The 14407-nt window shown below is 44.4% G+C and overlaps 1 protein-coding gene across 2 annotated transcripts in view; it reads left to right on the forward strand.

The window, feature by feature from the left end:
* Window positions 1–7318, forward strand: part of CUL5 (cullin 5) — a 92069-nt gene extending 84751 nt beyond the window's left edge. For both annotated transcript variants that reach the window (XM_059179655.1, XM_059179660.1), the window contains one exon: window positions 3752–7318. In XM_059179655.1, coding sequence (XP_059035638.1) covers window positions 3752–3946 — 195 coding nt within the window. In that variant the 3' untranslated portion in view covers window positions 3947–7318. The remainder of the gene's footprint in view (window positions 1–3751) is intronic.
* Window positions 7319–14407: the final 7089 nt, after the last annotated feature.

Below are 14407 nucleotides of genomic sequence, written 5' to 3' on the forward strand. Positions count from 1 at the left end.
CAGTGGGTTAAGCCGCTGCCTTCGGCTCAGGTCATGATCTCAGGGTCCTGGGATCGAGTCCCGCATCGGGCTCTCTGCTCAGCAGGGAGCCTGCTTCCCTCTCTCTCTGCCTGCCTCTCCATCTACTTGTGATTTCTCTCTGTCATATAAATTAAAAAAAAAAATAAATAAATAAATAAAATCTTTAAAAAAAAAAAATAAAAATAAAAAAAAATAAAATGTTTAATTGAGGTGTGATGTTTACATAGAATGCACATTTCAGAGGTTGTCAGTGAGTTTTGGTAAGTGTACGTACCTGTGTGACCATCACCTCGGTTAAGATACAGAAGGTTTCTGTCAGTCCAGCCACCCCCCTCTGACCCACCACATTCCTCTCACCGCTTTCTAGTTGTGCCTGTTTCAAGTCTCCACAGAACCAGAATCGGACCGTGAACGTACTCATGCTGTCTAGCTACCTTTTTTTTTTTTTTTAAAGATTTTATTTATTTATTTGACAGAGAGAGATATCACAAGTAGGCGGAGAGGCAGGCAGAGAGAGAGAGAGAAGGAAGCAGGCTTTCCACGGAGCAGAGAGCCCAATGCGGGGCTCGATCCCAGGAGCCTGGGATCATGACCTGAGCTGAAGGCAGAGGCTTTAGCCCACTGAGCCACCCAGGTGCCCCCCTTTTTTTTTATGATTTTATTTATTTATTTGACAGACAGAGATCACAGGTAGGCAGAGAGGCAGGCAGAGAGAGAGGAGGAAGCAGGCTTCCCGCTGAGCAGAGAGCCCAATGCGGGACTCGATCCCAGGACCCTGAGATCATGACCTGAGCCGAAGGCAGCGGCTTAACCCACTGAGCCACCCAGGTGCCCCTGTCTAGCTTCTTTTTGCTCAGCATGCAGTAACCACATTCTTCAAAATTAAGACTGAATTGCTTAAGGAGTCAATTTTCCCCATATAAAAAGTTGACTGGGAATATTTTGGGAATTTTACAAATTGATTCTCAGTTTTATGAGAAAGAATAAATAAATGAGAGTGTTTGAGATCCTTAAAAAAAAAAAGAATAAGGTGTAGGTAGAACTTGCTGTGGCAAACATGAACATTTACGAAAATACTGATGAAAATAAAACAGTGTAATAGGCAGATAGGTGGAGGAAGGTAGCTCAGAACTGAACCTACCATATAAGTATAGACGAACTTTGGAATAAAGGAAATAATTCCCGTGGGCCATGAAAAGGGAGTTCAGTAAGAGATTTTGGGGAGTTTCACATTTGGTGTGAAAATCAGGTTATAGTCTGAGTTTTTGGCTACACCAGGATAAATTCCAGGTGGATTAGACTGGAGCAGGTGTCGTCATTCTTTTTTTTTTTTTTTTTTTTAAAAGATTTTATTTATTTATCAGAGAGAGGGGGGGGGGAGAGAGCAAGCACAGGCAGGCAGAATGGCAGGCAGAAGCAGAGGGAGAAGCAGGCTCCCTGCCGAGCAAGGAGCCCGATGCGGGACTCGATCCCAGGACGCTGGGATCATGACCTGAGCTGAAGGCAGCTGCTTAACCAACTGAGCCACCCAGGCGTCCCGCAGGTGTCGTCATTCTATAGGATGTGCAGAGAAAATGAAATTTTCTGCTTTGTCTTAAACCGGTGGCTAATGACATGCATTCCAGTGACCCGGCTGCCCCTTTAGGTAGTGCTCATCCTTTCTCATTTCTCCGTGATCTTCCTCCCCCCAGCCCCACTCTGTGCTGTTTCACAGATGGCGTCTGGAAGGATCGAGGGTGAGAGGAATTCACTTGACCTCATAGTGATAGTGAAGGGATCGTCCTATCCTTTTGACAGTGTCCTGGGTTCTTGCATTTTTGGGGCGGTGCTTTATCTGTCAGCTGCGGGAACCTGACTTCCTTGCTATCTGCTGCTCCTGTCTGTAGCAGACGAGCTCCGGTTCCTCCTTTCACCAGTCGGTAAGGACCACCTGGGTTCTTCCCCGCTCTGCCTGCCTGTCCTCTGTTCTCAGGGAGCTCTGCAGCTCTCTTGATTTGCCCGATCTCCCACGTGGCCCCTTGGCCTGTGTGCCCTCTGTCACTTTCACCTGCTGCTGCGGGGTTACTCTTCGCCTGGCACTAAAGGCTTTCGGGGTTTTGTTAGCTCTGCACCCCTTCTGTGTCATGTGGGAACCAGAGGAGGGTCGGGAGTGCCTGCTCTTTCGTCCCGTCAGGCCCTGTCTTGCAGTGAGGTCCGGGTAGTAAGCGCAGACCAGGACCCGAGCGCCCGTGCTCTGTTTTTGTCGCTCCTCGAACACAGCCCCTCCCTCACCTCTGCCAAAGCTGGAGACCCGTGTGGCCAGTTCTCCTCCCTGGCTCCTGCGTCAGGTCTTCACGTGCCTGAAGACTTCCCCCTTCGTACTTCCTTTCTGCACCCTTGACATAAGCCCCTCATTGAGACCCCGGCATCTGGATACATTGAGAATGGGAGGACTTCACTGACCTCCCTGAGACGGGGCAAGGATCCTCATGTCTCTGCCGGGGAAGTGGAAGAGTCCTTTCTCTTGCCGAACAGTATCTGGCGCTCAAGTCTGTTACTACTTTGCTGCAAAACTCCACTTGGAATGTGAAAAGCCAATATTACCTCTCATTTGCTGCTTTCATTTCTTTTTTAACAAATTCTAATTTCTACCAAGGCAGCCAGATGCCTTTGGTTTGCTAAAGACAGGGTTCATATGGGAAAAGCGAAAGAAAGAATATATAATAATTTTTGAGTTATCCGTATTACAAGCTTAATAATAATTAAATCATCAACAACTATTTATAAAATTGACTTAGGGGAGGGGCGCCTGGGTGGCTCAGTGGGCTGGAAGCCTCTGCCTTCAGCTCAGGTCATGATCCCAGGGTCCTGGGATTGAGTCTCGCATCAGGCTCTCTGCTCAGCAGAGAACCTGCTTCCTCCTCTCTCTCTGCCTACTTGTGATCTCTGTCAAATAAATAAATAAAATCTTAAAAATAAAACTGACTTAGGGGAACACTGCTTACTTCTTATAGGAAGTCAGAATACTTCATTGAATCAGTAAACTGAAGGTAATATTTATAGCAAATACAATTTATTATTCTGGTGGTTACTGATGTTTAAAAGTAGACACCAGGGCTCCTGGATGGCTCATTGGGTTAAGCCTCTGCCTTCAGCTCACGTCATGATCTCAGGGTCCTGGGATCGAGTTCCGCATCGGGCTCTCTGCTCAGCAGGGAGCCTGCTTCCTGCCCCCCCCACCTGTCTCTCTGCCTACTTGTGACCTCTCTCTCTGCCAAATAAATAAATAAAATCTTAAAACAAACAAACTTTTAGACACCAGCTGGCATGAGCTTCTATATACCAATAACTGCCTACAATGGAAAATGGAGTATAAGGGGTTTGTTGTATCTTAATTGACACTTAGCATAACACCATGTTATATACATACTGTGTTCACAGGTCAGAGAAATTTTTAAAATGTGCATAGTGTGGAAAAAAGTAATAGAAGGAAGTATCCCAAAATATAAGGTGTGGTTTTCTGCGGAGAGGTTATGGGCAGTTTTGCTTTTCCTCATTCCTCAAAATCTTTACGATCAGATTTTCTTTTATAGTGAGTGAAAAAAAATGGATTTTTATTTAAGTAAAAGCTGCTGGTCTCAAGATTAAGGATGGATGTTGGAAAGAGAATGAAATACATAAAAAGCCATGTTTTGTTGTTTTACTTAAAATTAAATCTATTAATGTTCTTTCATTTGTATTTTTCTTTTAGGAAGCTATCATACAAATAATGAAGATGAGAAAGAAAATTAGTAACGCTCAGCTGCAGACTGAATTAGTAGAAATTTTGAAAAACATGTTTTTGCCACAAAAGAAAATGATAAAAGAGCAAATAGAGTGGCTAATAGAGCACAAATACATCCGAAGAGACGAGTCCGACATCAACACTTTCATATACATGGCGTAATCTTGAATATCATGGACAACATTAAGAACCCAAATTTCAGAGTGCTTGGGCAGAAAGTTATAACAGTTTGTGCTGGAGGAAGGTTTATTGGACTTTGATTACATAAATATTAAAATCTCTGCCTTACCTGACAAAACAACTCTATTTTGCCAATCACATTAGCTAGCATGATGGCATCCCCTTCATGTTGCACACTCTGTAACAGCATGCTGTTTTGTAGAGAAACTTGCATTCATGAAGAGCCCCCGATGAACTTGTGAAAGTAAACTTGATTTCTATCCACCGGAAGAAATAGTTGGGAAGGGTGAGGGCGGGGTTCTTGTTGCTTTTTTTTTTTTTCCTCTTTTTTTTCCTCTCTTACAAAAATGTACTTGCGCAAGGAAGGATCTTCAGATATTCGTGCACTGAATAATGCTGTTATGTTTTGTTTTTTAAAATGCAATTAAAACTAGAAATAGCACTCTTGGTTTCTTTTGATCAAAAGAGGGAGCTGGTCTACACAATGTTGGGGGAGGGCAGATGTAGGTGAGAAAATAAGTATTTAGTAGTATAACACTATTTGTTCACGCCCTGCTTCAGTGTAGTAACTGGATTTAATGGTGACCTGAAAATGATACCAGATTTTTCCAATTTACCTACGTTGGCTTTCTTTAAGCAGGAGACTGCTACTTCAGTTGTTTGTTGTCAAATAAGGAGTTTTAAAATCTTATGTGGCTGGAGAGCTTGTTTTGAAAAACTGAAGCTTATATTAATTTGTTGCTCCAGTTGCTTAAAAAAAATGTATGGAGATAGGTCATTTCAGCTGCAGAGTCGAAATAGCAAAACAGATGTTAAGTGTGTTCACCAGCACACTTAATGTTTGTATACCTAATTTTATTATGCCAAATTTATTATCTCCAAATTTATTAAAAACAAGGCAGAGATCTACTCTCATATAATGCAGTTACGTACCTGATCTCTTGATCTGTAGCGCAGTATACGTCATCTGATGTATAGCCTCAGGTTTCTGGAAAGGAAGACGTTCTGTTTTGGAAAGGAGCGAGTGTCTGCTGCGGAGGGGGAAGACAGGAGCCACAACACAAGACCTGAAAAGTATAAGCAGAATTGTTGCAGTCCTAATACGAGCAGGAAACTTGCCAAATATATGTACATATATAGTTCTATATTTTAAAAATAAATGTTTTTAAAATGTTCAGAAGGCAACACTTACCCTGTTCCTTTCAGTCGATCCAAAGTAGCAACTTCCTGGTTGCCAGCAAGTGAATGCCCAGAGGGCTGCGGAGCGCAGGGCTGGAGGACACGGGCAGCTCAGCGGCAAAAAGCGCATTCCCCGTGGGCAAAGAGTGGCTCCAAGTGGACTTTTATTCATTATGCTGCATGTTCCGAGTTTTTTGGCAAATACTTTTCTATCTTGTTTGATACTAAGTCATACTTTAAACCTCTGATTTCGGAAATAGTAGGAAGCGGAGGCTGATCTTTGGAAGGTGCACGGTAGACAGTATTATGCAAGGTGCTTCCGCGAGCGTTCCGTGGAATCTGTCCCCAGTCCCAAGAGGGGTTGTGAGCTGCCTGCCGGAAGGAAGGAGCGCAAATTCCAAACACGGAAGGTGTCGCTGGATACATGCACACGCCTGTTCTGAAACTCATAGGAAGTTGGAATTCTGTTTCTAATTTAAAATCGTGCATTTAGCTCTGGGGGTGGCATGTGTCTGTTGTCAGACCGAGTGTATCGTGGTGAATTAAACTAAATTGATGACTGCGGACAACGGATGCATTTGAAATTAAAAGAAAAAATAATTTGTAATAATTGCAGCCCTCATGTTTTACAGATAGTTCAGGATCAGGCATCTCTGCATGTCCCAGGGAAGAATGCCCCTGGGAAAACAGTAGAAGGGAGAACTACAGGTCATTTTTTTTAAAGTTTCAGATTTGTTGCTTTAAACTATAATTGTTCTCAGAACGTGTTTGGAATTTCTCATCATTTTGGTCATTTAATTTAAGAATGAGAGCCATGATGTTTTGATTTATAAAGGAAAATTTAATGCAAAAGTGGGTAATTTTAAATCCATGGCAAAGTTTTCTATTAAATTTTATAAATTTTTTAATAGCTAATTATGTCCTAATTGTATTTTGGGAAATTGAACAGCAGCAAATATTGTAGACTTAACAGTTTTCATCTTTTTCTTTTTTCTTTTTGTTATGTATAAAAAAGTTTAACCACTTTTTGATGTTTATGAAAACAATTTAGTTGGGCAAGGTGCCTGTACCATTGTTAAGTTTTCTTTAAATGTGTCTTGACAGTAGATTTGCTAATTAAAAAAAAAAAAAAAAGAATCTGATAAAAACCTTACCAGCAATTTGCAAAAGGTATAGAATCACAATTAGTATCCTTTATGAGGTCCCTTCTCTCTGGTTGCACTGAACAGTGGTACTGTCTGAGCAGGGATGAACACTGACATGGTTCGGGGAGAAGAATCCAGGCCACCAGGAGTAGGGCAGTGGGACGCACCCCAGGTTCATTTAAGCTGTGAACACTAATGTAAAAGATGGAGCCATCTGGAAAATACTAATCTTTGTTGTCCTCATTGCCAGAGTAAGTAGATATGAAGCAAAACTTACAAAGTAAAAAGCAATTTTAAGGCTTACAATGAGATAAATATTAGGACATTAGGGTTCCAGTGATTTAATAAGGATCTTGAAATAAATTATGAAGTCTTCCAATTTTTACATTTATTGGAGGGGTCCCTTGCATTGTCAACCTGTTTAAGTCTCTTACGCTTATTTTGTGCATAAATGTTACCGATTCCAAAAATGAAATGTTAGCTTTCTTGTTTTTACTTTTTATTGAATTTAATATAAAATATGACCAGAGTAGTTACAAAGTATTTTGCATTATTTGCAGTAGGACGTCATTAGCCTGGCTCACAGGGCAAATTTTAAAAATTCAATTTGGGTGAAAGATTTGCTAGTTTTCCAGAAAGATTTGCTATCTTAAACTCAAGCCGGTTTTTTCTATTTTCATGTAAATGACTGGGATGCTATCTTATAAACTCTTCCAAGGTCATGTTTGTGAAATCCACATTACATGAGAGCTTTCCTGTCATCTACACTATCTGTGTCGTCTGGAGTGTTGAACAAATTTGCGTTCCTAAGTTGTACTCTATCTTCGTATGGTATATACGATTTTGAATGTGTGCCACTACATACTGAGATGATAATGCTGTACAATTTTAAATGGTAGCAGTTTCTGTATGCAGTAGGCTGAAATATTTTGATGAACTGCTTAATTTTTGGATTTTATTTTTTAAGTTGTATAATTTATTTTCTTGCAAAATAAAAATGTAATATAAAAGCTTTCACCTATCCAGAAAATGTTGATGTTCTACTATTAAGTAGTTTTTAAGAGTTAAATTTGTGTAATAAGTATATTTACACCTTTCATGGTGACATAGTAAATCTTAACCTTAGGAGTCAGAAACCTGAAAAGTAACCCACTAATTTCTTTCAGATTTCAAATTTTAGTCCATAGTGAAAGCTGTCAGGAATGTAGCATTCTCAGCGATGGTAACAGCCTCAAGTTATCATGCCTGGAAAAGAGAAACTATCTCAGACCTGAAAGTGACTAATGCATTCCTTCATCAGGTTAGACAGCCCATGTCGTTAGGACAACTTGAATTTTATATCAGATACAAGTAAAAAAATATATATATCTAAAACAAATGATGACATGTTTTGTGTTTTTTTGAAAATTGGTGAAATATTTCTATTTCGAAGCTAGGGATAGTTTAGTAAGAAGGTCGTGAGGGTGGACAGTGCCTTTCACAAAGTACCGTAGACTGGGTGGCTTACCAACAACAGAAATCTGTTCCTCACAGTCACGGCGGCTGGAGGTTGGCTGTGGCGCAGCTCCTCTTCCATGGTCCGCTGCTGCCTCCTGGTTGTGTCCTCAGTGGAGGAGGGAGGGCTGAGAGGACTCCCAGGGTCTCTTTTGTAAAGGCACTGATCTTATTCGGGAAGAGTCTGCTTCCTGAACCAATCAGCCTGCCAAGCCAACGCCCCACCTCCAAATACCATCTGTTTGGGGATTAGGTTTCAGCCTATGATTTGAGAGACCTGTTGGACTTCATAATGACCCCGGGCTCAGCTTGGACTTGAACAGGGATTTGGGCGGGTTGGGGAGTGGATGGGAAAGTATTTACTTAAACCTAGAGATAGATTTTTAAGCTTCTGGGCCCCTTCCTTGCTCAGGCGCCCCCCTCAGGTCCCTAGGAGTTTTGTGTCAGCAAACCTCCCCCCACTTCACGTTATTACACGGGGCAGTTTGGTTTCCGGGGGCTTTTTGTTTTGTTTACAAATTGAAGGTTTGTGACAACCCAGCTTCATTTTCCCATAGCTTTTGTTCTCTTTGTGTCTGAATCACATTTTGGTGATTTTTGCAATCTTTGAAACTTCCGTTATATTTGTTACGGTGATCAGTGATTTTTGATGCTACTTTTGTAATGGTTTCAGGTACCGCAAAGTGCACCCACATAGGGATGGCAAACTGAACCGATACATGTCATTTGTGTTCGGACTCCCACCAACTGACTGTTCCCCCACACCCTCTCCTCAGGGCCCCCTAATCCTGATACAACAGTACTGAAACTGGACCAGTTAGCCCTACAGTGGCATCTAAGTGTTCAAATGAAAGAGTCGCACATCTTTCACTTGAGACCGGAAGCTAAGAGTGATTAAGCTTGGTGAGGAGGGCGTGTGGAAATGGAGACAGGCCCAAAGCTAGGCCTCTTGGGCCAAACAGCCAAGTTATGAACAAAACGAAGTTCTTATAGGAACAAAAGTTATGAACAAAGACAAAGTTCTTATAGGAAATCAAAAGTGCTCCTCCCATGAACACAGGAAGTATAAGAAAGCCAAACAGCCATACTGCTGATACACAGAAAGTTATAGTGGTCTGGATAGAAGATCAAACCAGCCATAACTCCTGGAAGCCAAAACTGGTCCAGGGCAAGGCAATAGCTGTTCAATTTTGTGAAAGTGGAGAGAAGAAGCTGCAGAGGTCGAGTGGGAGGTACAGTGATGAGTGCCGACATTTGAGAGGCAGCAAGTTCTCCGTAAGAATTAACAAAGGTGGTTTCGCTGACCAGATTTTCAGTGTGGGTACCCAGCCTCCTCCTGAACGAAGGTGCCATCTAGGACTGCGACAGCGAGAAAGCAGAAGTCCGTGCCTCAAAGCTTCCAAGAACTGACTCAGGAGCCGGCTCAGGCAGCTGGTGGCTGAGTTGGAGCTAGTGCTCACGCGCCACTCCCGGAAACCCCAGGGCCCTTTAAGAACCATGCTAAGCCCCGTCTGTCCGTGCCCTGCAAATGGGGCACCAAAGAGTGGAGTGAGAAGAGTGTGGTACTGGCCCAAGGTCAGACTCGTGAATTGACAGAACAGGATAAAGAGACCAGAAAGAGACCTTTGCCCATACCTTCAGTTCATCTATGACAAGGGAGGTAAGAATACGTGATGGGGGAGGGGAAGCCTTTTCAATAAATGGTGTTGGCTAAACTGGACAACTTTTTTTTTTTTTTTTAAGATTTTGTGCTTACGTGAGAGCTGGGGAGGAGCAGAGGGAGAGCAAGAATCCCCAGCAGGCTCCTGCTGAGCACAGACCCCATGCAGGTCTCGATCCCATGACCCTGAGGTCGTGACCCTGAGCTGAAATCAAAAGCCAGACGCTTAGCTGACTGTGTCCCCCAGGCACCCCCAAACTGGACCACTTTCTTGCCCCATGCACAAAACGAAGCGGTTGAAGACCTAAATGTGAGCCCCGAAATCGTGAAGCGAGACTGCCACAAGGAAGCAGAGGAAGCCACCCACAGGACAGACAGACAACCTAGTGAACGTGTAAACGACACATCCAACATGCAGGTAATTAATAAGTAAAATGTATAGAGAACTCATTCTCCTCCACATGGAAAAAATCCAACTGGAAAGAGCAAATTCATAATTTAAATAATCTCCGCACTGAGCCAGGTTGGGAAATCAGCACCCGTCCTTGAGACGACACGCACCGTGCCCATGACGAAGGGTGGCCGTCGGGGTGGGGGAACACCTTCCCTTGGCCCTTCTCCTGTGGCGGCTCCATGCGTACTTCACCTTCTTCCTTCTCAGCAGATGACCTTGCTCGGAGAAAACAGCAGAGGAAACGAGGCCTTCCCACGTGAACTTTCGAAACTTGCCTTCCCCCCACCTCTAGGCTGTCCCTCCGACAGTGCCCGTCTTCACCTGCCTGCCTGTCTCGGGGAGGAGCTCCCTCCATCCTTACTCAAGGACAACTATTTCACTGTCTTACTGAAACCCAGCTCCTGCCTCCTGCGTTTTGCTCCAAAGACCTCTGTATCCCCTCTGCCTTCCCAACATCTTTCTGATTACTTCTTCCTTGGCCTACAGCCGTGTTTATCACAGTTGCGGTCCACAGACCAGCAGCGTTATCCCTTGAGAACTTGGAAAACCACATCCTCGAGCTTGACCCCAAGACCTTGGCTGCAGAAAGTCTTCCGGCAGCAGCCAGAAATTTGAATTTCAACTGGCCCTCCAGGTAAGGCTGATGCTTGCGAAGTTTGAACGCCTTGACCCCCCCTCCCCCAAACAGACTTATTCAAGGGTCTGCCATCCTTAAAAGAATTCCTCCCCTGCCTTGCTGGCACTGTGACCTCAGTGTCTTCCTTCTGTTTTCTTCTAAACACCTCGACAGTCTCCTCCACTGTCTGCCTCCGGTTCTGCCATGTCCTACTCGCTGCCTTATGCCGCAATGGTTCTCTGGCCAAGGTCACCCGTGACGTCCCTGTTGCTTAATCAAAGGTGCATCTTCAATCTTCCTCTCTCTGGATCTCCTTACAGCATTTGCAACTTTAAAAAAAAAAGTTTTTAAATTTATTTGACAGATAGAAATCACAAGTAGGCAGAGAGGCAGGAGAGAGCGAGGAGGAAGCAGGCTCCCTGCTGAGCAGAGAGCCCGATGGGGGGCTTGATCCCAGGACCCTGGGATCAGGGCCTGAGTGGAAGGCAGTCACTTAACCCACTGAGCCACCCAGGTGCCCCTGCCACTTTTTTTTAAAGCTTTATTTACATTCCAGTTAACATACAGTGTAATATTTTCAGGTGTACAATGCAGTGATTCAACACTTCCTTCGTCCCCATCACCTGCTTCCCCCTCCCCCACCCGCCCCTCCCTGCTGGCACCTGCCAGTGTGTTCTGCTAGTTAAGTCTGGCTCTTGGTTGGCTTCTGTGTTTGCTCCCTTCGCTTGTTTGTTTTGTTTCTTAAGTTCCACACACTGCACTTGCATATTGAACTGGGTTGAACCCAGTTAACTCGTTTCAACCCCTGGTGTTAAAGATGCCATTCCTGCTCGTCTCACACGTTCCTCTCTTCCCTCTGTCCATCTCCTTCCCTGCTCTTCCTCTGCCTGCACGCCCCAGACTTTCCTCTGGATTCCCTCCTCTTCATTGACTTCCCTAGCTCTCACCCTCGTCTCCATGTGGATGCCCCAGCCCGGTGCCAGCCCAGGCTATCCCTGCCAGGAGCCATGTGTCTTTTCAGCTGGTTCCTGAGCATTTTACCAAGAGTCACACACTTGCTCCACTTCGGAATGAACTCAGTCTCTTAGGTCAGCAGCCTTGATCGAATTCTCTGCTGCTTCCCTCCCCACCCCACTTACTAATCCCATGTCTGTTTTATAGCTACCATCTGACCTTTGTTGACCTTCGCTTCTACTGTGTTGGCTGAGTGTTAAACATTTCACAGTGTGCTTATGCCGTGTCAGGTAGCTGCTGCCTTGCTTCTTGGCCTGCATTTTGAAGTGGACTGTCTACAAGTACAGAGTGGTAAGTAGGGGTCAGTAAGACTGTTTGCTCTAAATCTGTGACAGTTTGGGGGCATACGGGACGGCAAAGTCGGTTGAGCGACTGACTCTTGGTTTCAGGTCAGGCCTTCAGCTCAGGGTCGTGAGACTGAGCCACGCTGGACTCTGTGCTCAGGTCAGAGTCTGCTGCTCTCCTGCTCATATTCTCTCTCAAATAAATAAATTTTTAAGATATATAGATGTATATATGTAGATATAAATATCTTATATAGGTATATATATCTTGGGCCTCACACACACAAACACAGAGCTTAGGCACGGGTACATACTGTAATGATTTTCTTTCAGTAGCTGTTGAAGCAAGAGGTGTGGAGAGGTCTGTGCTTGGCCTGGAGGAGGCTTAGCAAGAGAGAAGGCATTGAGTGTGAAAGTCAAAGGAAGGAGGTAGAACTTGGTGACCTTGAATATAGAGGCTCTGGTAGGTGAAGGAATCAAACATTACTTTAAGGGACAACTGGGGTGCCCAAGAAGTTAAAGATGGGGTGTTGTGTTTATTTGCTGCTTTGCTTTAAAAACAAACAAACAAAACCCAACCCCAAACATAGTGGTTTAAAAACAAAAACAGCCATTTAATTTCTTTCACTGGTTCTGTGGCACATGAATTCAGGGCAGAGAAAGAAAGGCTTATCTCTGCTCCATGATGTCTGGGCTTTCAACTTAGAAGGGTTGAATGCTGGGAACTGGAGTCATTTCAAGGCTTTTTAATCCATATTTTGTCCTGGACCTAGCCTGGGAAATCACACAGCCTCATTTCTAGCCATACTGCCCTGGTCCACACAGTCTGTGTTCCGATTCTGGGGGAGGTAACACAAACCCCACCTCTGGAGTAAGCATCAGGCACGTGGAAAGAAGAGCTTATTGGGTCAGCTAACTACAGGTGTGGTCATCTTTGAAAAATGCAATCTCCCTCAACTGCCCACAAACACAATATCAAACAAAAGATAATGAAGGGTGGGAATTTTACTTTAGGAAAAATATGGGCTTGGGTAAGTTGTGTGCTGTCACCTTGTATCTTCTTTTTAAAAAAGTTTTATTTATTTGAGAGAGAGAGAGAGAGAGCCCATGAGCTGGGGGAGGGATAGAGGCAGAGGGAGAAACAGATTCCCTCCCTGAGCTGGGAGCCTGATGTGGGGCTCGATCCCATCACCCTGAGATCATGACCTGAGAAGAAGGAAGACGGACGCTTCACCTACTGAGCCACCCACACACTCCACTCTTTGTATCTTCTATATGACAATAAAAGAAAATGTTAGAGTCACAAAGATTTGCTGTCTCAGATGATGATTCAAGGTTAAGTATTGGGTTCCCAAAATGTGAGGACAATAATCACGGCTGACATTTCCATGGTTCTCTGGGAAAAGGAACAGGGAAGTGATGCTATGCAGACATAATCAGTTCGGACCTCAGCTCCACAACACTTTGTGTGCAATTGTGACAAAAAAGTTACCCTCTTCGTACTTCAGTTAGCTCCTTAGTTACGAGGTGGATAATAATAGCATGTAGTTCATGGAGTTTCTGTGAAGATTAAATATAAATCTTTTTTTTTAAAAGATTCATTTATTTATTTTAGAGAAGGAGAGAGCATGAGTTGAAGGAGAGGGGAAAGGAGAGAAAATCCCAAGCAGAGTCCCTGCTCTCTGGGCTTGATCTTACCACCCAGAATCATGACCTGAGCTGAAATCAAGAGTCCTACCTTTACCCCACTGAGCCACCCAGAAGCCTCAAGTTTAATAGGATTCTTATTGTGTGGTCACCTGGCTAGCTCAGTAGGTGGTGCATGCAACTCTTTAGTTGTTGTTGTGTTTGTCAGAGAGAGAGAGATCAGAAGCAGGTGGAGGGGGAGGGCCAGGAGAACAGGCTCTGCCGAGCAGGAGGAGGGCACCCATGCGGGACTCTATCCCAGGACCCTGGGATCAAGATCTGAGCCGAAGCCAGACCCTTAATCCACGGAGTCACCCAGGGGTGCAACTCGATCTCTGGGTCTGAGTTCGAGCTCATGTTGGGCATAGCGATTACTTAAAAGAGAAATAAGTAAACTTACTTTAAAAATTCTTATTAATTGCTCAGTAAAGGTAGCTATCAACGTGTATTCTATTCCTCCTCTTCCTGAAACATACTTGCAAACGTTATCTCATCATAAATTAAAAACTAATTGGGGGGACTCCTGGGTGGCTCCCACTGTTAAGCGTCTGCCTTGGGCTCAGGTCATGATCCCGGGTTCCCCCATTGAGTCCCGCCTGGGGCTCCCTGCTCAGCAGGGAGCCTGCTTCTCCGTGTGCCTCGCCCCTCCCCCCTCGTGTGTGTGTGTGTGTGTGTGTGTGTGTGTGTGTGTATGCACGCGCGTACTCTCTCTCTCTCAAATAAAATCTTTAAAAACAAGCAAAAAGCGAACTGGATTGCACAATAACATGTGAATAAGCCGGGTGGGTCTGAGTGGGAGAAGACGGCTCCGAGAGCGTTAAACGCCCAGGTGACCCTGCCCCACCGACCCGGCAAGGTCAGAAGTGGGGAAGAGGGACCGGCGGCCTGTCACGTGCTGGCCTGACTGTGCC

This window comes from Mustela lutreola, chromosome 1 (assembly GCF_030435805.1).
Source record: "Mustela lutreola isolate mMusLut2 chromosome 1, mMusLut2.pri, whole genome shotgun sequence".
Taxonomy (NCBI): domain Eukaryota; kingdom Metazoa; phylum Chordata; class Mammalia; order Carnivora; family Mustelidae; genus Mustela; species Mustela lutreola.